Genomic DNA, 24,608 nt, shown 5'->3' with positions numbered 1-24,608 from the left:
TGTTTCATTTGTTAATGAAAACTGTGTTATGTGAAAGAAACTGCTGAGATTATTCTTAAAATAGCATGCCTGTCTCCACGTTAACTTTCAAGTTTCAGAATACAACATTGCAAAGGGACAAAGAATAAGCAACAAACAGATGTAAGACAGAGTTGTTCCGCCTGGCCTTTGGCTTGGAGCCAATTTGATTCCCTCCCTCCCTCTCTTTCTTTTTTCTTTTCCTTCTCCTCCTGCAATGAGGCTACATTTTAATATTTTAATGTTCCATTATTTTTATGTTGTATTTTATTTTTGTTTTTAAGTTGTAATCATTCTTCTTGTTTTTATTATTGCTTGTAAGCCGCTCTGAGCCCGGCCTTGGCTGGGGAGGGCGGGGTATAAATAAAAAATTATTATTATTATTATTAGATGAAACAGATCCACTCCATCAGCAGAAACCTAATTCCATGAATTTCCCCAATTCACTTACTTCATCATGAGAACTCATCCTAATAAGAATAACTATAGCATTATAAAACATCTATTTTTCATATGTATGTTTTATATAAACTGATTCAAAGTGCATAGGCTGCAAGCAAGCCAGTCCTCACGTTAAATGATGAAACGGGTGGGTGGGTGGGGAGAAAGATTACTAAAAACCCCATTCTTCACATAAAATTAATCGCTTTCTTTGCTACTATAAGGGTTATAATGCTTCTCTCTACTTCTGCTCTCTGCCTTTCAAGGGACCTATGAGTTCCAATTTGTGCAAGAGGTAGATTTGAATAATTGCTGGCTTTTGTATATTAAAAGAAACAGCAGCCATTGCGTCTTTGTTCTACTATGCTTTCATGATTCAGTGCTGACCTGTGATCTGCTTGCATTGGTTACATCAAAACAATTAAGTTAATCTGCAAAGAGCTTCCTGAACCTCATCTCCAGGCTTTTGCATACTGCAGACAGGGCTTCCACCTTTGCCAGCAACGTTATTTTCTCCCTGCCCCCCTTTTTTTGCTTAACGTCCAGCCCGAAAGCGTTTTGCGAAACTCAAAGGCTCACTACTCTGCTCGGACTCTTGCTTGGTTCTAATGAAGGCATTTTGCTGCCTCTGCTTGTTTGCATTTGTTCCCCACCTACTCACTCAAGAGGAATACAGAACACACAGGGGACTCTTCAAGTCCAACAAAGGGCTCCCCTCTCTTGTTGGGAACAAGCAACCATTAATAAGAAAAGGGGAATCGGACAATCAAACTTGCCCACAAAGAGACTGGCCACATTTGGGGGAGAATTCCATGGCATAAACTCCAATATCTGCTGGCATTAAAACAATCTCCCCTTCCACCTAGAGATACTCATTACTTCTGCTGGCACTGAACAAACTACAAATGGATTAAAATCTACAAGACTTGAAGCAGAAAAGGGAGAAACAAGAAGTGGGAATCTGAGCAGGCATTTGCAAGGTCAGGCTAATGCTGCTGGCTGTAGTGAAAGTGATGTCACAAAAGGGAAAGGGGTCTCAGAACACCTCTCAACACCATTTTCTAAGCAAGCATCACTCACTTAGACTGTGTACACACCATACATTTAAAGCACATGTCTCTCTCCCCAAGAATCCTGGGAACTGTAGTTTACCCCTCACAGAGCTACAATTCCCAGCACCCTTCGCAAACTACAGTTTTCAGGATTTCTTTTGCTGGGGGTGGGGGGAGTCATGTACTCAAAACACATGGTGTCTACAGAGCCCAGGAAGTGAAAAGCAAATCCTGAAACATACATGTGCCTGGGGAGCAGTAGAAGGAGTAAGACTAGGGAGTTTTTCTTTTAAATGCTCTGGGCTTATGTGCTTTACATATGTAAGCCATCCTATGACAGCATGACATCATAGGCACGATAGAAGCATCGCTGACAGTAAGACACTGCTCCTGAAAAACCCAACAACAAGCATATTTTCCTCCTCCCTCTTCTGCCTTCAAGTAAGTGCTTGTTTATTTTCCAGCTATTTCCAGTAACTTACCCCCAAGGAGACAAATGCACCTCTGGAGGGTGTTATGGCAAGGCAGGGCTTTTCCCAGCAAGAACTGCATTGGTGTGTGCACAAAAACACACATTCACGACGATCCCTCTAAGATCCATGAATTGGGCAAGCAATTGCTGGATTTTCAAATAGGAAATTCTTATTTTGTGGCTCTACACACCACTCACTTGCATTTTCTTGGCCAAAATCAACCAGCTGTATCCTAATGACTAACTAACAGTCAGACATAAGTCAAAATGGCTGCACAAGCAATGCTTGGATTTTTTTAATCGCATAAACAAGAATGCCTAGAAAATCTGACCTTGACAAAAGATATGTCAGTACTTTACATTTATATACCGTATTTTTCGCACCATAGGACGCACTTTTTCCCTCCTAAAAAGCAAGGGAAAATGTGTGTGCGTCCTATGGAGCGAATGCAGGGGGGAGGCAGGCGGGAAAAGCCCCCAAGAGCCGCACACAAGCTCCGTGTGCTCTTGCGGGCTTTTCCACAGGAGGGAGAAGGGACTGACTGGCCGCATCAGTCCCTTCTCCCACCTCCCAGGAAAGCCAGGAGAAGCCGTGCAGCCCTTTTAAAGTGCACGCGGCTTCTGCCGGTTTTGCGGGAGGTGGGGGAATTCCCCCACCTCCCAGAAAAGCCAGGAGAAGCCGCGCAGCCCCTTTAAAGAGCTCACGGCTTCTGCGGGCTTTTGCGAGAGGTGAGGGAATCCCCCCACCTCCCAGGAAAGCCAGAAGAAGCCGTGCAGCCCTTTTAAAGTGCGCGCGGCTTCTGCCGGTTTTGCGGGAGGTGGGGGAATTCCCCCACCTCCCAGAAAAGCCAGGAAAGCCCTGCGCAGCATCTCCCGGCAAGGAGAGGCTGCGCGGGGCTAAAGGGGAAGGCAAAACAGCGAGCGGGATCCATCCCGCTCGCTGCCTTGCCTTCTTCCATAGCCGCGCGCAACCCCTCCGCAAGGAGAGGCTGCGCGGGGCTAAAGGGGAAGGCAAAACAGCGAGCGGGATCCATCCCGCTCGCTGCCTTGCCTTCTTCCATAGCCGCGCGCAACCCCTCCGCAAGGAGAGGCTGCGCGGGGCTAAAGGAGAAGGCAAAACAGCGAGCGGGATCCATCCCGCTCGCTGCCTTGCCTTCTTCCATAGCCGCGCGCAACCCCTCCGCAAGGAGAGGCTGCGCGGGGCTAAAGGGGAAGGCAAAACAGCGAGCGGGATCCATCCCGCTCGCTGCCTTGCCTTCTTCCATAGCCGCGCGCAACCCCTCCGCAAGGAGAGGCTGCGCGGGGCTAAAGGGGAAGGCAAAACAGCGAGCGGGATCCATCCCGCTTGCTGCCTTGCCTTCTTCCATAGCTGCGCGCAACCCCTCCGCAAGGAGAGGCTGCATGGCGCTATGGCTTCTTTAGCCCTGTGCAGCGTCTCCCGGCAAGGAGAGGCTGCATGGGGCTAAAGGGGAAGCCAAAACTTGGCTTGCTCCATAGCTGCTCGCAACCCCTCCGGCAGGGAGAGGTTGTGCGCACCCTGTACGCTGCTCTTTGGGGCTGGGGGGGGGGAAAAGATTTTTTTCTAGATTTCCCCCCCTAAAAACTGGGTGCGCCCTATGGTCCGGTGCGCCCTATGGTGCGAAAAATACGGTATTGCACTGGAACATTCAAAATATATTTTCATCAGTAATCCTTACAACAACCTTCTATCAAAGCAATTACCATGCCCCACAAACCCAATTTCTGAGGGGTTTGTTTGTTTGGGAAAAGAAGATTTTCTCTCAGTGGCTTGCATTACCTTCTCTGTATAGATGTTTCACACATGCACTTGAAATGACTGTGTGCCCATTTTTATTTAAAATGTTAGTAGTGTTTTAAGCTGTTCACTGCTATGCACTGCAAATCGCATCCCTTGCTCTCTGTCACTGGGAGCCGACCTTTTCGTTAATCATTCCACAAGCCAGGACCAAAAATGAGGCAGTGCCCATCTTATGAGGACCACGGCGCATAGCCATCCCCACCCACATACCTGGGAGTCACTTTCTTGCAGTCTAGCAGCTTGGCGCTGAAGGAGCAGGCCAGCTTATGCCCTCCCTAGGACTGCAGGTCAGCCTGCAGGTCAGACTGTCCAGGTGTGCCACAAACTACTGCTCCTGAGCCTTTCATGGTCCCCGAGTTGCAGGCTGGCCACTTATGCAAATTGATCCCTGCTCCTTCTATCATGCACAACAAACACACACACACATGAACTAGCCTCAAATTCAGAGGTACCAGCACAGATTATGGTCCTACCTGCTGCGTTTGCTGCCTCTGGATGGCACGCACTTTGGGAACTGGGCTCTCCCGGGAGGACGAGGATTGCTGCCGAGACCGGTTGCCGTTCTGAAGAGGCTCCGCTGCCATTGTGGCAGATGCTACAGACACGCTCCCTGTGCTTCGCAGAGAAGCGCTGTGCGGAAGGGACTGGGGCGCCTTGGCTCTCGCACCCAGTCCCGCTTGGTCCACTTTGCGGATCTGGGCCTGCCCAGTGCTGTTCTGGCGAGGTAACACCATGGGCACGTGCTTGTCCAGTGCTGTGCCCCGTCGGGGAAAGTCCTCGCTCTGTGTGCTGCGTTTGGTGAAGTCCTCCATGCTGCTGTTGCTCGGCCCGCTGAGCTTAAGGTCTTCGCTATTCTGGCTCCGGGAACTGGTGACACTCAGATTCTCCAAGCTGGAGTCCATGGACACCTTTGGCATGGCCTGGGCGGGGTTGTTCATATGGTAAACAGGGTTCTGGAAGGAGAGGGCCTGTAGAGGGCCCGGCTGGCTGAGTGGTGTGTGCAGAGGCCTCCTGACCTGAGGGGTGCTCTGCGGTGTGCTGTGGAGCTGCTTGATGTTCGCCACCTGGATGACAGAAAGCTGGCTGCCGGATAAACGTACAGGAGCATCGTGCATCACGGACCCGGAATCACACTGCACAACATTGGGATCTTGGAGATCCATCAGCGATATGCTTCGGACATTGGGCATGTTAGTCTCGTCACTCTTGTCGGAGTAAGTCACACTGCGTGACGATGACTGTTGAATCAGCAACAACTTGCTTTTGAAGTACCCTTCGTTTTCCTGGGGGGGCGACTTCAATTTGACCTCACTGTGAAGTTGAACAGAAAGAGTACCAATGTCTGGTGAGAACAGAAGCTGTGCCCCACAAAAATCCAGCTCTTTTCTTAAAAACAACAACAAACGAAACAAAACCCACACATTCACTGGAACAGTATCACCTAGGCCAGGCTCAGAAAACCACCTAAGCCATTGTTTAGGTTATCATAAATGAGGTGCTGCAAGCCTCTGGGCTCATATGCTCCCCATTCTCCTGCTCCTTTGTACATGGGAAGAGAACACGGAAAGCCCTCAATTTCAGTTTTGAATAAAGAACAGTTTTGCATTACTTGTGGCTTGTTCCAACTAAAGTTAGCTTATACAAATCAGGCTCAAACTGTGGAACTGGAAGCCTCCACTGCCCTCCTTTCCTGTATAGTAGGCAGGGAGGGAAAGGGAATTCACAAGCCTGAGACTTGTTTTGATCCCCTAAACCTAAAGACCTGAGCTGGCCCTAAAACACACTGACTCCTGTTTGCTAGCTAACAGCTTAAGTTTTAAGTGAAACTGACAGAACGTTTACATGAGGTTTCACTTTCCCAAATACCCTCTCCTTTCAGCTACAAAGAGATTGTTTTGACTGTATTTATCTCATAACTTGATAATGAATCCAATTTCGGATTCCAAAGCTAAAGCTCTACCCTCATACTGCAAGCTAAGCCCAGGAAATATCCTTGACATTCCTAGGGTGACTTGCCACCAGAATGGAAACCTTGGGCACCCACATGGTTAGACTCCACTCTTTCTGCCCTTGTTCCTGCCCACTCAGAATACCATCGCCCACAATCATGTATTGAACAGTGATGGTGGGAGAAAAGCTTTCTAACCTTACTGGTGACATAGAGGAAAGGGTAAAGTTTGTTAAGGAATAATAAACAAACCCTTGCAAATAAATCATGCCTATCCATACATATCTGACTCATTTGAGGCCTAAAAAGCATGATAAACAGAACTCTCTGGCACAACTTGCCTGCTTGGTTGCTGGAAGACAGGTCTTATCTGCCACAGGCAATTGGCTATTTACAACTATGCATTAAAACGAGTTTGAGAAAATGTGGAAACGCACCGTTTACTCATTGCTATGGCACAGGACTATTATAGAATGAGAACTAGTGTAGCACGGTGACTTTCACATCTGGGTGGGGATGATCAGACTGGCTTACCTTACAGGGCTGTAGTCAGCACCGCTGAGATAATAACAGTGAGCACTGTTCAGCAGTGTATGTGTGCTAAGTGTTAATATAATATGGGAAACCCAGTCCTTGAGATACCAGCTTGACCAAGGTCTACTCTGGGTCAAACGGTTTGGTCACAAGCTGCAGCTCAGTGGTAGAGTGCATCCTTCCAGCATCCATTGCTGCCGCCTTCACTTAGAAAGGATATCAGATAGCAGGGCTGGGAATGTTTGACTTGGAGATGTGCAGCTGGTCACAGTAGAACACAACAGGCTATATGGACCAGGGGTTTAGCATAAGGCTTCTCAGTCTATAAAATGATCACTTTAAGCCAGGGATGGGAAAACCTATGGCTTTCCAGATGTTTCTGCGTTATGGCTTCCATCATCCCTACCTGTGAGTCATCCTGGCTAGGGAAAATGGGAACTGGAGTTCAACAACTGGAGGTCTACAGGCTCCCTCATCCCAGGTATAAGCACAGCCAAGACCTCCCCCCTATTTCCCTGGGCAATGCGTCTTCCTGACAGCCCTATAACCCCAGGGAGAGCTCGGTGCTGCGTACCTGTCAATAGGGTCCTCAAAGATTTTTTGCAGCCCTGAGGAGAGGCTGACGTTGGGGCTTGAGTTGTGATCTGCCAGGCGTCTCAATTGTTGCTGGATCGGCGTGGGGTTTGTTGTGGCCTTGGCAATATCTGCGAGGATGCGTGGCAAAGGTCCCAATTTTTCTACCGTTGCCTGTAGGAAGGAATTTTCACCCTGATTCGACAATAAGCACCGTGGCACCCGCCATTTGAGTATTTGTTTTGTTTTGAATGTGTTGGTTTTTTAAATTAAAAAAATAAAACAATGATGAACATGAGTGGAAGTTGGAAGGAAAGAAGGTGGCATTTGTGTGTGGGTGGGGCAGGACCACAATGCATTGTTATGGAGCAGCGGAACCACGGCGACCAGACGGATGGAGGAGACGAAACAGGGTGCGGCAGACATTGAGGAAAGAAAAGGAAATAGAAATTAAAAACTGACCCCCCAAAATAAAAAGGTCATGCTCAACAGAACAAAACTAATTGCCATTCCAACACAAAACTGTCATGCAAAGCAAACTGCATTCAAAGGGAAGGGTAGTAGAAACGGGACCGGGGGGGGGGGGCGACTGCAATTGCTACCAATTGAAATGGGATTTAGAAAACTAGAGAATAATTCAACTGCAAAGAAGTTTCCAGCCCCCCCCCCCATCCCAAAAAGTGTCCTGTGGTCAGGGAAATGCATGCTGACATACAGGGAGATTTGCATTCAGGAGGTTTGCAAGAGCACTAAAAGTATATGTGCGGAAGTGCAGTGTTTGCGTTTAAAGATATCCATTTAATTAGTCTTTAACCTCTTTATGAATTTGCTGTTTGTAATCATTAATAGGTAGAATTCTCCTGTTCCGATGTTTAGTTTAACTGGAATAGACCAGGTTAATTTAATGCACGCTCCATGAGCTCTATATCATTTATTGTTAAAAAAATGGGATGTTGTGTACAGGTGTGAGAGTGAGGGCTCCAAGTGGGTTCTGTTCTGTCTACTGGCGGGAAGGTAAACGGCGTTTCCGTGTGCGGCTCTGGCTCGCCAGAGCAGCGATGTCACGCTGGCCACGTGACCCGGAAGTGTCTCCGGACAGCGCTGGCCCCCGGCCTATAGAGTGAGATGAGCGCACAACCCTAGAGTTTGGCAAGACTGGCCCGTACGGGCAGGGGTACCTTTACCTTTTATCATGGTGGAGGCAACTGGAAGGTGTGGATGGCCTGATCCTGGGCAAGGTTAAACCTGCTTGGAAGCTGCTGTGTTGTGCGATGGATTCAGAACCTCTCTGCACACAGGAACCATACTTCCAATGATGACAAGTAGCTCATCAGTGTGCAATAATATCTATAGCCTAAGAGCAAGATGCATCTTTGTGCCAGAGCTTAGAGGCCTCTGAGTGGACTCTGGTTTGGATATAAATTCATTTCTGTCCACAGCAGAGTCCAGGAAGTCCCACCTGAAATCCATATAGAACAGTAATTCCCAAACTGCAATCTAGGGCACACCACTGTGCCAGGAGACAACTGCCAGTGTGTCATGAGAAGCCAGTTAAGGTTCTGATGAATCTCAAGCGCCAACTCACAGAGGAGGTTGCTGCTGTGCCTCTGTGTGAGTTCCTGCTCTGAGCATGCCTCTTTCCAATTAGCTGGCCCTGGGAGCATGCAAGTCTACCTTGGTTACCTCTTCTACTACAGCAGTTAATTAACATAAGATAATTGCATTATTGCAAATGGCAGCTGTTGTGAACGGCCATTGTGCTTATATTTAAATTTAAAAACCAACAACTAGACTGACAGAAATATAATTAAACACTTCCTTTATTGAATCCCAAGTGGTCCCCAACTTTATGGCCTTATCCTCTTGCCTGATCATCACTACTTATTGTGAAGAAATAAAGCAAAAAGCCATTTAAGCTGGAATACCATCCCATTAGTCCATAGTATCACTGTACTGGAAAGAAAGAGCACACCTGTCTCTAATGTTAGGTTTTGGCTAATTTGTATTTGCCTACTTTTTCATTAACGACTGAGACAAATGCTTTGCTTTTAAGGGGCCTCATGCACATGGGAAATAATATTATGTTAAGACATGAAGTCATTCCAGTGGCCTGGGAGGAATAACCTACCTAAGGAAAACTTGTCCAGAAATATGTGGGTTTCATGAATGCAAAATATAGATGTGTGGAGGAATGGAGAAAGGAAAAGAGGCAGGGAACTCCACATTTTGACAAAAACACAAGATGCAAACGTAATGTGCCTGTACAAAATACTTGTGTGCAGTGCCAACAGCAAATTCAATTAACAGTAATTTTTCAGTTCTTCAAAGAGTAATAACCCACCATCACCACCGAAACAATTCCCTGACAATCTGTTCCTTCAAATGAAAATTCTAGCTGGAGTAGTTTAATTATATAGAATTATGGACAGCAAAAACTTGCAAGAGTGATGGGCAGTAGCTGCTGAACACAGCTAAACCATGTACCAATGTGAACAGCATCTCTTTGCTGTGTTTTTGGTCCAGGGCAATCATGACTGGTGCACCCCCTTCCCTGTCTGCCATCCTCTTTATGTTCTCCCCGCCTGCCACCCTCTTTATGTTCTCCCTACCTGGCTTTTCAACATTATGCATGGTGCGTTGCATCATCTAAGGTGAAACCCCATGATTATGTTTGTGAGAGGCCAAATTTGTTTCAAAATGTAAAGGCCAAACAAAGAATAGCTTAAGCTGTTCAATCAGAATTAGTGGAGGATTTAGGTAAAGGTAAAGGTACCCCTGCCCATACGGGCCAGTCTTGACAGACTCTAGGGTTGTGCGCTCATCTCACTCTAGAGGCCGGGAGCCAGCGCTGTCCGCAGACACTTCCGGGTCACGTGGCCAGCGTGACAAGCTGCATCTGGCGAGCCAGCGCAGCACACGGAACGCCGTTTACCTTCCTGCTGGTAAGCGGTCCCTATTTATCTACTTGCACCCGAAGGTGCTTTCGAACTGCTAGGTTGGCAGGCGCTGGGACCGAGCAACGGGAGCGTACCCCGCCGCAGGGATTCGAACCGCCGACCATGCGATCGGCAAGTCCTAGGCGCTGAGGCTTTTACCCACAGCACCACCCGCATCCCTCAGTGGAGGATTAAAACAAAACAAAACAAACAAACAAACAAACAAACGTAAACAGGATTTAAAAAAACGTAAACAGCTTAATAAAACTACACTTGAGGCTCTGCAAAATTCATGCAGTTGACTCAAGCTCCTTATTGACTGTTCTCACCATCTCAAACCTTTAGTCATGTGTGGAATAAAGGCTGGTCAATTACTTTTCTTTATTTTAAAGTTAACTTCTCATGAAGTGTTGGCTCCTACAGCGTAAGAATTATTGTAACCAGGGGACTATCACGGATTCGGCGAGCCCTCCCCAACCTCCAGCCTAGATTACCTTGTCCAGCTGACATACAACTTCCCACAGCAAGGAATGCAAGACGGCGATCTCCCGTCCCAAATCTATGAAGCCTTCAAATCCTGGAGTGCCGGAGATGGTGTCCGCATTAGAAATTTCTATCAGGAAGCGTTTCATGCCGCCCCACTCATGCTCGAGAAAGTCATTCATAAATGTAATATATTCTTCTTTGTTCCCAAATCTCGATTTTCGTAAGGAGGAAAGAGAGAAATAAATAAATAAATAGAGAGAGAATTAACTTTTTTTCTGGGGATGGATGGAACAGTTTCAAGGGAATCTGTGATTTTCTTAACTTATGAAAGGACTGTAATTGCTACCTTTTGTCTGACTAAACCACAGGTTCCATATCAATACTCCTTTTAGTTATGGCTGCTGACAATAATTCATTTTAGAAAAAGCTGAAGATAGCATGAGAAAGTCAGTGTTACCTGTGGTAACTCTGGTTTCTTTTCAAATCGTCCCTGTGGTATGTATGCTTCTTTATTTGTGTTCTGCTATTATCTCTGGCCAAGCAGGCTTTATAGGCTTCAAAAAACGATCAGAGATTATATTTGGAGAAACTACATAATGAACAGGCAAGCAACCTTCAGCTGCCCAGAGTGGCTAGGGAAACCCAGCCAGATGGGCAGGGTATAAATACTTTGTTGTTGTTGTTGTTGTTGTCGTCAAACTCTCTATGAGTTACTGCATCTTAGTACTTTTGCCCCATTTCAATCTGTATGTGTGGAAATTCAGAGCCAAAGCTTTGACATTAACTTGAAGAGTTGTTTGTTTGTTTGTTTAATACAGATGGCATCAGGTGAAGGGAGGCTGAAAATTAATGGGATCAAAACAAGCAAAGAAAGTCCTCTTTGGAGTTAATGGGAGTTTCCCCACAATGCAAATACTTTTATTTATTTATTTATTTAATAAAATTTATATACTGCTTGACTGTGAAAAAAACCTCAAAGAGGTTTGCAAAATAGCATCTTCGGAAGTGGCCCTTTCCACCTGGCCTAGGGGGTGAGGCCCACACTCACCCAGCCCTACTGAAGAGGCTCCTCATGAGGCTGGAGGAACATCGCCCGGCTATTGTTTTATTGATTTAATATGCTGTAAACCGCTGTGAGATTTTTATTTTAAAATATAAAGCGGTATAGAAATTAAAAAATAAAATAAAAAGTGGGATAGTCCTTAGGACCATCTGCTCTGAACGTATTAATAATCAGACAGCCCCAGGGAATGCAATTTGCATTAAAAAAGGGGGGGGGACACCTTAGATGCAGAGACGCATTTGACATCAGATGTAGCTGTGGGCCTTCAGAAAGAAGGATCTGCAGGTTCAAAATCCACCTCAGAACTCAATGAAGCTGAAATAGGTGGGTTTTAATTATATTCTCATTGATGTCAGAGAAACCAAAGTAGTATCTTGTTTATCGGTTAATGGATACAAAATGTGGTAGTTTGATACTCCTGAAAAACTTCATAGAAGCGGGTTAAGGTGTATATTCTCACATCCATTTTTGCTACATAAGGAAGTTGCTTCCTAGAAAACTACTACTTATACGTCCTGTGGGGTACTCTGCCCAGCCCCATAGGGCTACTAGCATCAGTGTGTGGGACCATGAAACCATACTGGAAAACAGGAAACTCCAATGCCATTTGAGGCAGTTCAGTATGCTTTCCCCTTTGCAAAATTTATGTCTGCTGAGTTGTGTTAAGATTGACCTTTTAAAACAAGCTAAATATCAGTTATAACAATGTGTGGGGTGCATGCAGCAGGGGGGGCATTGAAGTTAGCCCTACGGTGATGTTTTGTGTACTACAATGGGACACACTGCACATCTCTGCAGGGACCTGTCAGTGGTGCCAGACGAATCAATGTGTGTGTTGCCCTTAGGGGAGCGCCATCTCCAATTACTGGGGGGGGGGGGGGGGAGTAAAGCAGTCAAGGGCACATTGGGGTAGGAGCTGAATTAGTTTTGTGACACCAACATCTAGGGCAAGACTGGGGATGAGTCCTATGTAAACCGTAACCCAGAATGCAACCAAACTATTTTGCCATCGCAAAAGTAACAGGGCTAGTGAGATTCTTTTATGTGCAGAGCCGAATCCTAGGTCCCAATGACCACTTTTTTGTAGCACAGTGAGCTGAAATTGGAAAGTGTGTCCTTCAAGCCAGTACAATTTCAAGCATGTTATTTCGATATGAAAACAGATTCCCATATACTTTGATAGAGCCAAGGCAAGTCAGCAGCTGTCGCCACCGGAGCATTCATAAGTAATGACACAACCCACAATGATGTGCCCTAGTTGCTCTTTTTTTGCTCTAATATCACTTACCTTGTGAAATTTGCCAGATTTTGGATAACCTTTGCAATTAGCGTGAGCGTCCGAGAGGTGCGGTCATCAGGGTACTCTTGCATGAGGTTGAAGAGACTTGGAGACATGATGGCTGGGCAGAGGAAACGGAGGAAAAGCGAGGCACTGATCAGGCGTTCACTGATATCTTGTTTCCCCCTGTTGAGGCACTGCTGCTTCCATGATGCAAACACCTCCTTCAGCTCCCGGGGAAAGACACTGGAAATGAATGAAACCGAACAAGGACATTAAGCATGCAAGCTGAGCCAGCAAAGCCCTAGGTGCCACTGGGCTTGGTACAGGGTCATTCAGTAAGAGGGAGGAGAGGGGCGCTGGCAGAAATGAAGACATTTGCCTATTTAATTTCATCATTCAGTGCTCTCCCCTCATTTAGTGAGGAGGGCCACGTGAACCAGCCAACTCTCACCTTGTGAGACGATGTGTGTATGACATGCTAATTTGCATGATCTACAAACGTACTTACAGTATGACATACCTATCGGGAGAGATCCTGTCCCAGAGTGCACAATTCTGACAAATGAAGGCAGGGATTGCACCACCAGCCCTTGTGACATTATGGGCTGGTATTCCACATGCAGGAAATGCCGCTAAGTTTTTAAGCTACACATTGTTATGCCGTTCATTGTAATTAAAGCACAAATTTAAGCTGGATCTCTCCTTAGGAGGTTCTTCCCAGCTTACAGCCCATTTCTGAGCATGATTTGATTCCACAAATAGGAATCTGCCTTATATCTGTGCATGGCACAGACAGGCAAGCTATAGAGCATGTGGGCTCCCAAAGGTGGACATGTAGCCACTTTGCTCTTCCCTGTACTTCTCCATCGCTTTCAACGGGTCTACTCTGAGTATAACTAGTGCTGGCTATTTCCCCAAATCTCAGATCCACAAAGCTTCTTCTCTTCCACAACGATTCTAGGAGATTCAGAATGTCATTCAATATTAGCTTGAATGTCTGGGGCTAAAAGTGAGTCTCTTCTACCTCCACTTATCCTTGTTCCAGCAGGGAACAGTGTTTAGAAGAATCGTGTGGATAATTTCCTTGCTGAATTCAGCAAGGCTATCCATTTCTGACTTGTCCAGTGATGAAACTAGGGCATTAAATTTTTTTAAAACTTATTAAACATTTTTTTTTTTTGGTAATACCTTTAAGTAGCATCTATAAATATATAAAGACAATGAAGAAAAAACAAAACTAAATACCGTAACAGAAAACAGATGCTTTATGTTCTAAATAGAGGAACAAAGAGAAACTAAAGATACAGTTTATCTATCAAGAAGAAATATTTCCCCTTGTAACTTGCATAAGCACAGGACACTGATTTTCTGTTATCCAGAGCAAAAAACCCCAAAGATTGTTTTTCTGGTTATGAATGGTTTGGTTTTGTATATGGGGAGATTCAGATACCATTTTCCTTGTATTAAGGTAAAGGTAAAGGTACCCCTGCCCGTACGGGCCAGTCTTGACAGACTCTGGGGTTGTGCACCCATCTCACTCAAGAGGCCGGGGGCCAGCGCTGTCCGGAGACACTTCCGGGTCACGTGGCCAGCGTGACAAAGCTGCATCTGGCGAGCCAGCGCAGCACACGGAAACGCCGTTTACCTTCCCGCTGGTAAGCGGTCCCTATTTATCTACTTTCACCCGGGGGTGCTTTTGAACTGCTAGGTTGGCAGGCGCTGGGACCGAGCAACGGGAGCGCACCCTGCCGCGGGGATTCGAACTGCCGACCTTTCGATCGGCAAGCCCTAGGCGCTGAGGCTTTTACCCACAGCGCCACCTGCGTCCCTTTTCCTTGTATTAGGGAGGCTTAAAAGATATTTGACTGAAGCTGACCTCAACTATGTCCCCCGCAGTGCTTTATTTTATCTTTGAGAAACTGCCATTCACTCTGTGAGAAGGTAAAGATGTGTCCTTGGGGAAACTGTTGGGGTGGTGGGTGGTAAATGCACCCCATGACCTTAGGGCCTGCTTCTTGCAGTGGGGAGGCTCCTCACCCCTGACAGTATTCTTGCCAGTTCAAGTCTATTTAGCCTCTGAAACAAAGTCCTGTGAAACAAATACTGCCTATGGGCAGTGCTGGGGGCGGGCGGGGGAGCAACCCCCCTCCCAATAGGGAGCTCACTCCTCACTTGCCCCCTCACATTGCTGGACTCCTGTCCTTAACATATACTGCTATTTTTCTTTCAGATATCTTAACATGTGGGGCACAGCTTGCTCACCTAGAAATATACTTTGCCCCTTTTGTGCCCCCCCCCCAGATTTTTTTAAATTTTTTTTTTTTGGTCTGGTGCTGTCTGGCTAAAACCATATATTGATCTGCATAGCTCTGCCTTAGTTTTTGTTTGTTTGGTTTTTATTTTTGTTGTTACACCAGAGTGTGACAAAGATAAGGTTACCAGATTTACCAGATTTTTTTCAGTGAATCCAGGGACACTTTTAAACTTCAATTGATTTTGTATGGGGACTGATTTGTAAATCTGGGGACTGTCTCCAGGAAACGGGGATGTTTGGTAACCTTAGACAAAGACAGATATGGCATCTGTACGTATTTGATTGGCTAGCCTTGTTAGAACCTTAGTGGAACAGTAGCTGCTGAGTAATCCTTTTCGGTGTATTAGTGGGGGAAACGATTTGTATTCTTCCTTTGAACTGCCAAAGACCCCTAGCAGTCAGCTCAGCTTTAAGGAAGCTCACTTTACCCATCACAAACCTATCAAAAATCCAGTTGCATAGTCACAGTTCCACTTGACCCCTAAAGCTAATTCATCTCAATTAAGATGCCTTGTGCTGATAAATGGGACCAGGAAGGACCCACTGAAGCCCACTCCTGGTAAGCTCAATTCGCTTCAATGGGACAGGCAGTTCCTGGTTGACCGTGTCTGCGGACTCCTTTTCGCTTACTCCGCTCACAGCATGCAATCCCTGGTGAAATCATTCCTGACAATCTTTAAAGGAGGAGGCAGGCTGTGTTTACTTTCCTTAAGGTGAATCACCCCAATAAGCAAATCACCATCGGAGAAGCGCTCCCTGAACTCACCAGTAGGAGTTGATGATCTTGCAGAAGGCTAGCTCGCAACACATTTTAAGATTGGCCTGGTGATCGGCTAGCTCGCTCGGAGAACTTTTGCTGGGATCCACTTCACAGTTCTCGTCCGACTCATACAACGCCTTGATAAATTCACCTAGTAGTCGGGTGGCAAGACACAGCAAATCAGGACACCGTCTTATTGAAATGTTACCTACAAAATTTCTGCTGATAGATGATGACACCACACACTCCCCCACCCTGATTTGAAGCGTAAGGTTGACCAAAGTTTGCCAAATCACTGATGTTTGGCCAAATTCCGCAAAGGATGCAGAAACTTCATTCCTCTTCCCTGATTCATAATGAAGCCAACATTCTCCCTGAAGGTGGGGTACAGAGACCTCTTTGTCCCCTCCAGCAATCAGCTTATCTTCTAAAGAATGATATTAAACTAACCTTATGTCATATGACCTAGACACAGATTAGTAGTGATCGGAAGATTATTTATCCCCTTTGGAATTAAAACCATGCCACTTATGTCTGTCAACTGCTTTGGCTTATGGGTTTTGCCAAAAAACCTAAACATTCCTTTGCTGCCCTTTAATTTCAGTGGCACATAATTTGATTCTCTCATTACAGAAAAGGATAAACAATAATTACAGTAAGTCAGCGTTCACCTTGCCCTTCATGTATAATAACTTCACTTATTTAAACTAGGTCAAACAGCTTAAGCCACTCTGCCCTCACTATATCTGTGTCTGTGATTTTCTTGCAACTAGCCCATTAATTTTAAGGATGAATAGTGAATATGGACATTGACTTTCAGGAATGAAGTTAGCAGAAGCAAGAGGGCAAGGCCAGTAGTTTCTTGTTATAACTCAGTGACAACTGTAATGTTGTAGGACTTTGTTAGTGCGCAAGGTTAGCTCTGGGCACAGATTATCCTACCCAAACTGGGAATCACTCTCTTTATCGCATTCTGTTCTCTGCTGCACATTGGAGCATGGCAGTAACTGTGGAGATCCAATGGGACTTGTGGCAGCACAGTCTCTCTGCCCTGTCAGTAAGTGGTAGTACAAAAATCTTCTGGGAGTCCTAAAAACTCAAGCAAGTTTCTGGTCCGCACTGTTGCACAGAAAATAGGAGTAAGTCTTGCAGTTTCTACTGAACAGAAGGGCATACATGGAGATTTTGGTAACAAATGGCTTCTTCTCTCCTTACAGGTTATCTCAACTGCCTTTAATCAAACGCTGATTCTCTATTTTATTTAAGATCCAAGGCTACTGCTACACAGCTTCACAAAATACAAACTGAAAATTGCATATTCTGCAGAACACATCTGAGCGAAGTAACCATTTGAACATTTAATCTGAAGGATATGTATTTCAGATTTTTAGTGAATTCTAAATTCTTTGCTTTGAGAGTTCAAAAGAAAAAGGAGGCTACTGCTACATCAGATGCATCTGATCCCCAGGCAGTAATCCCTAATTCCTTAAAGGTCAAGGGGACCCCTGACCATTAAGTCCAGTCGCAGACGACTCTGGGGTTGCGGCGCTCATCTTGCTTTACTGGCCGAGGGAGCCGACGTTTGTCTGCTGACAGTTTTTCCAGCTCATGTGGCTAGCATGACTGAGCCACTTCTGGCGAACCAGAGCAGCGCACGGAAACGCCGTTTACCTTCCCGCCGGAACGGTACCTATTTATCTACTTGCACTTTGACGTGCTTTCAAACTGCTAGGTTGGCAGGAGCAGGGACTGAGCAACAGGAGCTCACCCCGTCATGGGAATTCGAACTGCCGACCTTCTGATCGGCAAGCCCTAGGCTCTGTGGTTTAGACCACAGCGGCACCTGCGTCCCTAATTCCTTACTGGACCCCTTTTATTTTGACCTTTCCCGGCTTTCTATCTGGACGCAGTCCCACCTCTGTAAACTGAACCCACCCATTACATTATTTTAGAGAGGCTAAGACTTCTTCAAGGTGGTTTTTATGGGAGGTGAAAGCAGCATTGGAAACCAGAAACATTGCAGCAGCTACTGAAAACGCCCCCATGGGCCCAATGTTGTTTTCATCTGCAATTCTCTACACAGGTATCTTTGAACTGGGTAAAAACAACAACCCTGAACTATTTTTTGAAACACAAGCAAGCACATTTCGAGGAGCCAAGAGACATGAACGTTTACGTGCTCAACAGAGCACATTGCCACCGGCAGCTGAAATTGGGTAACTAAAGAAACAGGGGGACATTCTGAGAGCATGAAATAGAGCAATTGGGAGCATTGCTGGAATAACTACCAACAGAAAGATCCAGTTAACGTTCAAAAGAAGCATTCAAGGAAAACACAGGTGATTCAACACAGCAGATAATGAACTATGGTATAGGAGAAATGGAAAAAAGCCAAGCCTCAATATGCTGCAGTACTTATTCAACTTGTTAACAGGCTGACGTACCCCGTATGTGAGGCCTCTGCCTGGAAGTGCCATTTGGAAAGGTTCAGGGTAGTGGGTATGTTTGCATACCATAGCATCTATGGAGTGCGCATTTTGGGATTAAATAGAGAATGTTATAGTCAGGTGTTTTGTGAGGGTACTGGGATATTTTGTCAGGTGTTTTGTGAGAGATGTTGGAGACCAGACAAGGAAACAGGCCTGTTTGCAGAGGAAGAGGAAAATGGGGGACGTGGCCTGGGAAGCGCCTGACAGTGGCACGATTTACCACCAGGCAATTCTCTGAAGCAAGGGTGCCAACTTTAATAAAATATTTGGGGGGACAGGTAGGCCCCACCCCACATAACTGATCACAGGATGTGGCACACAAACACCATTTGAATGGCAATGTCTATCAACTTTGGGGGGCCTGGCCCTCTCAAATATTTTATTGGGGGGCAAAGGGACCTTGGCCCCTAAGAGTTGACTCCTAAGCTCTGAAGATGCAGCTCTACACCAGCCTGTGTTCTGTGTGTTTGGCCAATCTTGCCAATACATTTCTCTGTGACAATGAGGGATGTAAACTGTGTATGTGTGTGTTTATGGAGGAAACAAAATATTCTCAGGACTCGAGAGTCCGCATTAGATAAGCCTATCTTCCATAGAACGATTACTGTCAATCTGTTTCCAAGAGCTTCTTTCAGACTGGACTAACCTCAAGGAACCTGTCAGCCCGACTCAGGATATCATTGATACTATTATGCCACCAGCAATGTGACTTTAATACTCTTGACTTTAATACCTCACTTTCTTTAATGGCCTTATAAGAGGCTTGTTAAAAAAGGCCATGAATGCAAACATGCTTCCCCCCCTGTGAAAATATAGTGAACCACATAACAGTTTATAGTGTAAAAACGCCTAAAACTAACATAGTGCTATCCTATATATGTTTATTCAAAAATAACTCCCATCACATGTCAGTGGAAACAGGATGGCAGCCTTAAAGATTTATTTTCAATAGTCAAGATAAATTAGGTGCTCTTAAAACACACACTAATCAAACTGTTATTATACTGTGAGATCTAAGTGAAAAGGACTCTAGAAAGAATTACAATGGAAGCAGTCTTGGCTTTTGGAAAAGAAAAGCTGCAGAATCCTAATTAGCATTTTTGATTGCTGATGTCTATGATTTAAAATCTTATCTCTCCCAGTGGTATCTTGAATCACATATTAAAAACTGCTAATTTTAAAATAACTTCATATAATTACTAGACATTAAAGACTTAGAGCCAAAGGATGCAATCCAGAAGGAATCTATTTTACGCAATCTCCATTTGAATGAATGGGAGCTGGATGAGAGCACTATTTGCTCTTCCACAGTCGCCAATCCCGCACTACCAAGCTGTTCTGCAAATCCCATTTATTTCAATGGGTTTGGTGCAAGAGAGATTCCCATCAAATTGTGCCTCTAAAACCTGGATTGAAACGAATTACAGATTTTTAATTTGCTTGGAAATTCAATATTACCACAATGAGAAACATACACAGTAAGTATAGTTGGTAACTGGAAAATGAGGAAAAGACTTGAAAATGTGTACATAGGAGAAAAGAGGGATGCACTTACTTGAAATTTTGTTTAATGAATAGTTTTCTGTGCAGTTTCATACTGGGGAACTTTACATATGTAGATGCCCAGCGTGGAACTCCACAGGGGCAATGAAGTATAATTGTCTGCCTAATTTCAGCAAATGTCCCATATGTCTGGATCCCTAAAAGTTTGATCTGGACCCAGGAGTTGTAATTCCCTCCTACCCCAAATTCACTCTGAAGAGTACGAAATATTCCCCAGGTCAGGCCTTCTGGATTGCTTCTAAGGTGTGGTTTTAACAACTTGGGAGTTATTTCATTGCGTGTCTTCCCACGCTGTTTTGGTAGTATCAGCTACCTCATGCCACATGGGTGGAGCTGTTGTCCTGGTTTTGTAAGAAGGCAACTGTGGGAAGGGAACCACACTGTGGGTGGGCTCCATTCACTAGAGGAGTCTGATGTTACTGAAGCAGTACTGTGAGAACATTGGCACCCCCATGCCACTTAAGCAACATCAGAAAGTTTCCTAATATAGGTACACCAAAGGAGATGATAACCAGATGCATGTATGTGCGCACACACACACAAACACAGTCAACACCAACAACCAAATTTGAATCAAATACAGTGGTACCTCTGGTTACGAACTTAATTCCTTCTGGAGACCCGTTCTTAACCTGAAACCATTCTTAACCTGAGGTAAAGGTAAAGGTAAAGGGACCCCTGACCATTAGGTCCAGTCGCGACCGACTCTGGGGTCGCGGCGCTGATCTCGCCTTATTGGCCGAGGGAGCCAGCGTACAGCTTTCGGGTCATGTGGCCAGCATGACTAAGCCGCTTCTGGTGAACCAGAGCAGCACACGGAAACACCGTTTACCTTCCTGCCGGAGTGGTACCTATTTATCTACTTGCACTTTGACGTGCTTTCAAACTGCTAGGTTGGCAGGAGCAGGGACCGAGCAACGGGAGCTCACCCTGTCGCGGGGAGTCGAACTGCTGACCTTCTGATTGGCAAGTCCTAGGCTCTGTGATTTAACCCACAGCACCACCCGCGTCCCTGAGGTACCACTTTCGCTAATGGGGCATCCCACGGCTGCCACTGGCGATTTCTGTTCTCATCCTGGGGCAAAGTTCTTAACCCGAGGTACTACTTCCAGGTTAGTGGAGTCTGTAACCCAAAGTGTTTGTAACCTGAGGTGTTTGTAACCTGAGGCACCCCTGTAGAATCATTTTAACCCACAGAATGAACAAAGACCCTATTTCTGCAAAAGCAATTCAGAACAAGAATGAAGAAGCAGTTTTTCCTTTACCGAGAGCATCTTGCAGATACTTCTGTCCCACTAGCTTGAGGTATTCTTCAATGGCTTTAGTGGCAAGCGTATTCTCCCTGAAGATCAACACATCATGCTCCCCACAGCGATCGACCTCGGACATCACCAAGTCAGTCAAGAAGTCCTGAAGGAGAAGCGGTTGGACAACAGAAAGGTGTTTTAACCCAAGGTAAAAGGTGCAGCAGGGTTGGGTAGGATGGACTAGATAAGAAGGATAAGAGAATTGCTACATTCAGTGGGGAAAGAAAGAGAAGTGGGGGCTGATTAGGCCAATAGGTTGGAGGTTCCCCACCACAGGTTCATAAAATGCCAGTGTGTTGAGCCTGCAAGCTTGTCAGAAATGGAAGCACCACTGAGGAATATGGAAGAGGAGCAATTCCTCCCATCCTGTGCCTTCTGTAAACGGTTACCCAGGGCCACACTGGAAAATGGTTGCCAGGTTCAGATCTCAGAGAAAGGGCTGCAGCCGGGTGAAAGAGTATTCCAAGTTTTCTAAAGCCTGAGCGACAAGAGCACAACCCTAACAGGTCACTCGCTGCTCCCCAAAGGCCAGAGGAATACTCAGATATTGTTTTATCAAGCTCTCTTCTCTCTCTCTCTCTCTCTCTCTCTCTCTCTCCTTATTTAAATGCATATCCTGCCTTTAATTCATCTTGGAATACAGTGGTGCCCCGCAAGACGAACGCCTCGCAAGACGGAAAACCCGCTAGACGAAAGGGTTTTCCGTTTTGGAGGCGCTTCGCAAAACGAATTTCCCTATGGGCTTCCTTCGCAAGACGAAAGCCCATAGGGAAATCTCCGGGACAGCGGGGAAAAAGCGCAGCGTGTCTTCCCCACTGTCCTCGGACCTCCTCCCGCCGCCAGGCTTCGGAGCAGCCTTCCGAAGCCTGGCGGGGGGGGGGGGAGAGGTTTTTTAAAAACCCCGGGACAGCGGGGGACTTCTCCGCTGTCCGGGGCGATTTTAAAATGCTGGCGGGCGGCAGCGAAGGCTTCGCTGCCGCCCGCCAGCATTTTAAAATCGCCCCGGACAGCAGAGAAGTCCCCCGCTGTCCCGAGGTTTTTAAAAATGCTGTCGTCTTCCCCGCTGTCCCCGGACCTCTTTTGAAGCAAGGGGCGGCAACGCGGAGAAGCGATCTTCTCCCCTCCACCCCTTGCTTCAAACGAGGGGACAGAGGGGAAGGCGCGCCTTCCCCTCTGTCCCCGGAGATTGCGGGGCAGGCAACGGGGAGAAGCAATCTTCTCCCCGCTGCCCCTTGCTTTAAAACAGGTCCGGGGACAGAGGGGAAGGCGCGCGGCGCTTCCCCTCTGTCCCCGACGGTCTCCTTAGGAACGCATTGATTGATTTTCAATGCATTCCTATGGGAAACCGTGCTTCGCAAGACGAAAAACTCGCAAGACGACAAAACTTGCGGAACGAATTAATTTCGTCTTGCGAGGCACCACTGTACAAGGCTTTGCATATGGAATACTTCGGCAGTCTCCCATCCAGGCCCTGGCCCAGTTTAAACGTCACAATAAACCAGAGTTAAACACCAATTAGGAGACTGTGAGCGTGCAGCGTACAAAACTACTTTAAGGCTCCCAGATGTTCCTTTCATTCCTCTCCTCCTCATGCCATGCCAGTCTGGCATGGCTGTGATATGTGAACACAAGCACATGGTTTGCTGCTTCTATGCAAACAAACCACAAGCAGTATTATTTTCATTAAAATAACTTATCTACTGCCTTTCATTTCAAGAGGAAATGGTCAGTTTCTAGACAAACAAACCACAAGCCTGGGTTCAGACATCACAACAAGCGATACTTTGGCTTGTATCCTGGTAGTACAGTAGGAGGAGGATTAGGGGAGGAACAGTGCAAGAACTGTTCAGCAGCGTGCACCAGCAACTGCTCATTCACATTAAACTACAGGTTTAAAAATAAATAAATAATATGGTTTAATGTGACATGCAAACCAGGCCATTAACTGGTCTCAGACCTGCTTAGCTTCAGCAAGGTTGCAACATCATGTATCTTCAAGACCATGTCCTGGGGAACGGGAATCATCATTGATTATGTTGCAAAAGTCTTGACTTTTCTGGGAGCTTAACATGCCAGTTATCTCAAAGAAAGCATTGATTAGCCTTCAGGATTAGATCTATACATCTCCCTGGGTCTGGGGAGACATATTTGCTTATAACATCTTGTCAGAGCCCAACAATAATGCAATGGAGGCCTCTTAAACATGCAGTAAAAACGAGTCACCTCTGACTTTGAGGGAATGCTGCATTTTGGCCTAAGATTTAATGCAAAGCATATTTTCAATTGCTAAATATATGCAAGAGTGTCACTTTATACTAGGGAACTTAATATAATTTTTGGTAACTTTAATAATAATAATAATAATAATAATAATAATAATAATAATTTTTATTTATACCCCGCCCTCCCCAGCCAAGGCCAGGCTCAGAGCGGCTTACAAGCAATAATAAAAACAAGTTGAATGATTACAACTTAAAAACAAAATTAAAATACAACATTAAAATATAGAAACATTAAAATATTATTATTATTAATAATAATATAATTAATATTAATATATTTAATTAATATTAAATATTAATATAAACTTTAGTAATATGAACAAAAATTTACTTTGCTTTATCCAAGTTATTAACAATTATTGGTGCTCAGTGGAATGCAAAGAGAGGAAGAGCACAGTTAACAATTAAATCATAAAATCCTCATATGTTCTTTCTCTTCTTAAAACTTGAGTCTTTAAAATTTGAATTCTAATGATTCTGTAGTGTAACAATATGCTGATATACCCAGTGTACAGTTTGTACCAAAGAAATCTGAGGTCACTTTTCTTCATCACTTCGGGGGAATATTATGGAAGCAATGATAGCTATGAATCATGGTGGTTCAGCAAATATTTCCTGTAACTCTCACACTAATTGGTCAGACGGAAGAAAAATGAGTTTGATTGATAGAATGCTCAAACAGTAAATACTGGGTGTACAGGAGGAATTCAATGCTTCACTATGTTGAATGTTCAGACATCCTTGCACAGAGCTTTTATTGACAGGACGCATTAGGTGACTTCTGCGCTATGTTTCTGGTGCCTGGTATGAAAAAGCATGCAATACAGCAACTTCACTGTAGTGCCTGAATGGGGCAGACCCACACATTTCACCTTAAGTCCCATGCAGGAAGGAGGGATATAAAGTGCAAAACACACATTTTTTAATGTCAGTGTGTTTATTTTTAAAGCAGTGGATGTTTTTGTATATAGACCCTCTCTTCTTAAAATAATACTTTTGCCGCACAATCCTATATGTGCCTAGAAGTCAGACTTCTTGAGTTCAATAGGCTTTATTCCCAGGTAAGTATGTATAGGACCACAGCCTTAATTATTCTTTAAAACACTGACCACTGTCTTTGCGTTATGCTCCGTTTCAAGACATCTATAGGTAGAGACAAATTTTGCTTTCAGGATCATAACAACAAAGAATCAGTTTAATTACTTGGCAGAACCCAATCTGCCACCATCTTTCAATAGCACTAAAAATGACACAGGGGGACAAGAGCTT

At 45.3% G+C, this 24,608-nt stretch overlaps 1 protein-coding gene across 9 annotated transcripts in view; it reads right to left on the bottom strand.

Moving 5' to 3' along the window:
• RASAL2 (RAS protein activator like 2) overlaps positions 1-24,608 on the bottom strand; it is a 233,948-nt gene that overhangs the window by 9,675 nt on the left and 199,665 nt on the right. For 7 of the 9 annotated variants that reach the window (XM_077928234.1, XM_077928231.1, XM_077928232.1 and 4 more), the window contains 6 exons: positions 21,016-21,160; positions 15,705-15,849; positions 12,631-12,867; positions 10,288-10,489; positions 6,859-7,052; positions 4,276-5,113 (listed from right to left, as the gene is read on the bottom strand). In XM_077928234.1, the coding sequence (XP_077784360.1) occupies positions 4,276-5,113; positions 6,859-7,052; positions 10,288-10,489; positions 12,631-12,867; positions 15,705-15,849; positions 21,016-21,160 (1,761 nt within the window). The remainder of the gene's footprint in view (positions 1-4,275; positions 5,114-6,858; positions 7,053-10,287; positions 10,490-12,630; positions 12,868-15,704; positions 15,850-21,015; positions 21,161-24,608) is intronic. The other 2 variants (XM_077928233.1, XM_028732351.2) reach the window with 1 other exon arrangement.

Source organism: Podarcis muralis, chromosome 5 (genome assembly GCF_964188315.1).
Source record: "Podarcis muralis chromosome 5, rPodMur119.hap1.1, whole genome shotgun sequence".
Taxonomy (NCBI): domain Eukaryota; kingdom Metazoa; phylum Chordata; class Lepidosauria; order Squamata; family Lacertidae; genus Podarcis; species Podarcis muralis.
The sequence above is the reverse complement of the archived record's forward strand: the minus strand, read 5'-3'. Positions and strand labels throughout refer to the sequence as shown.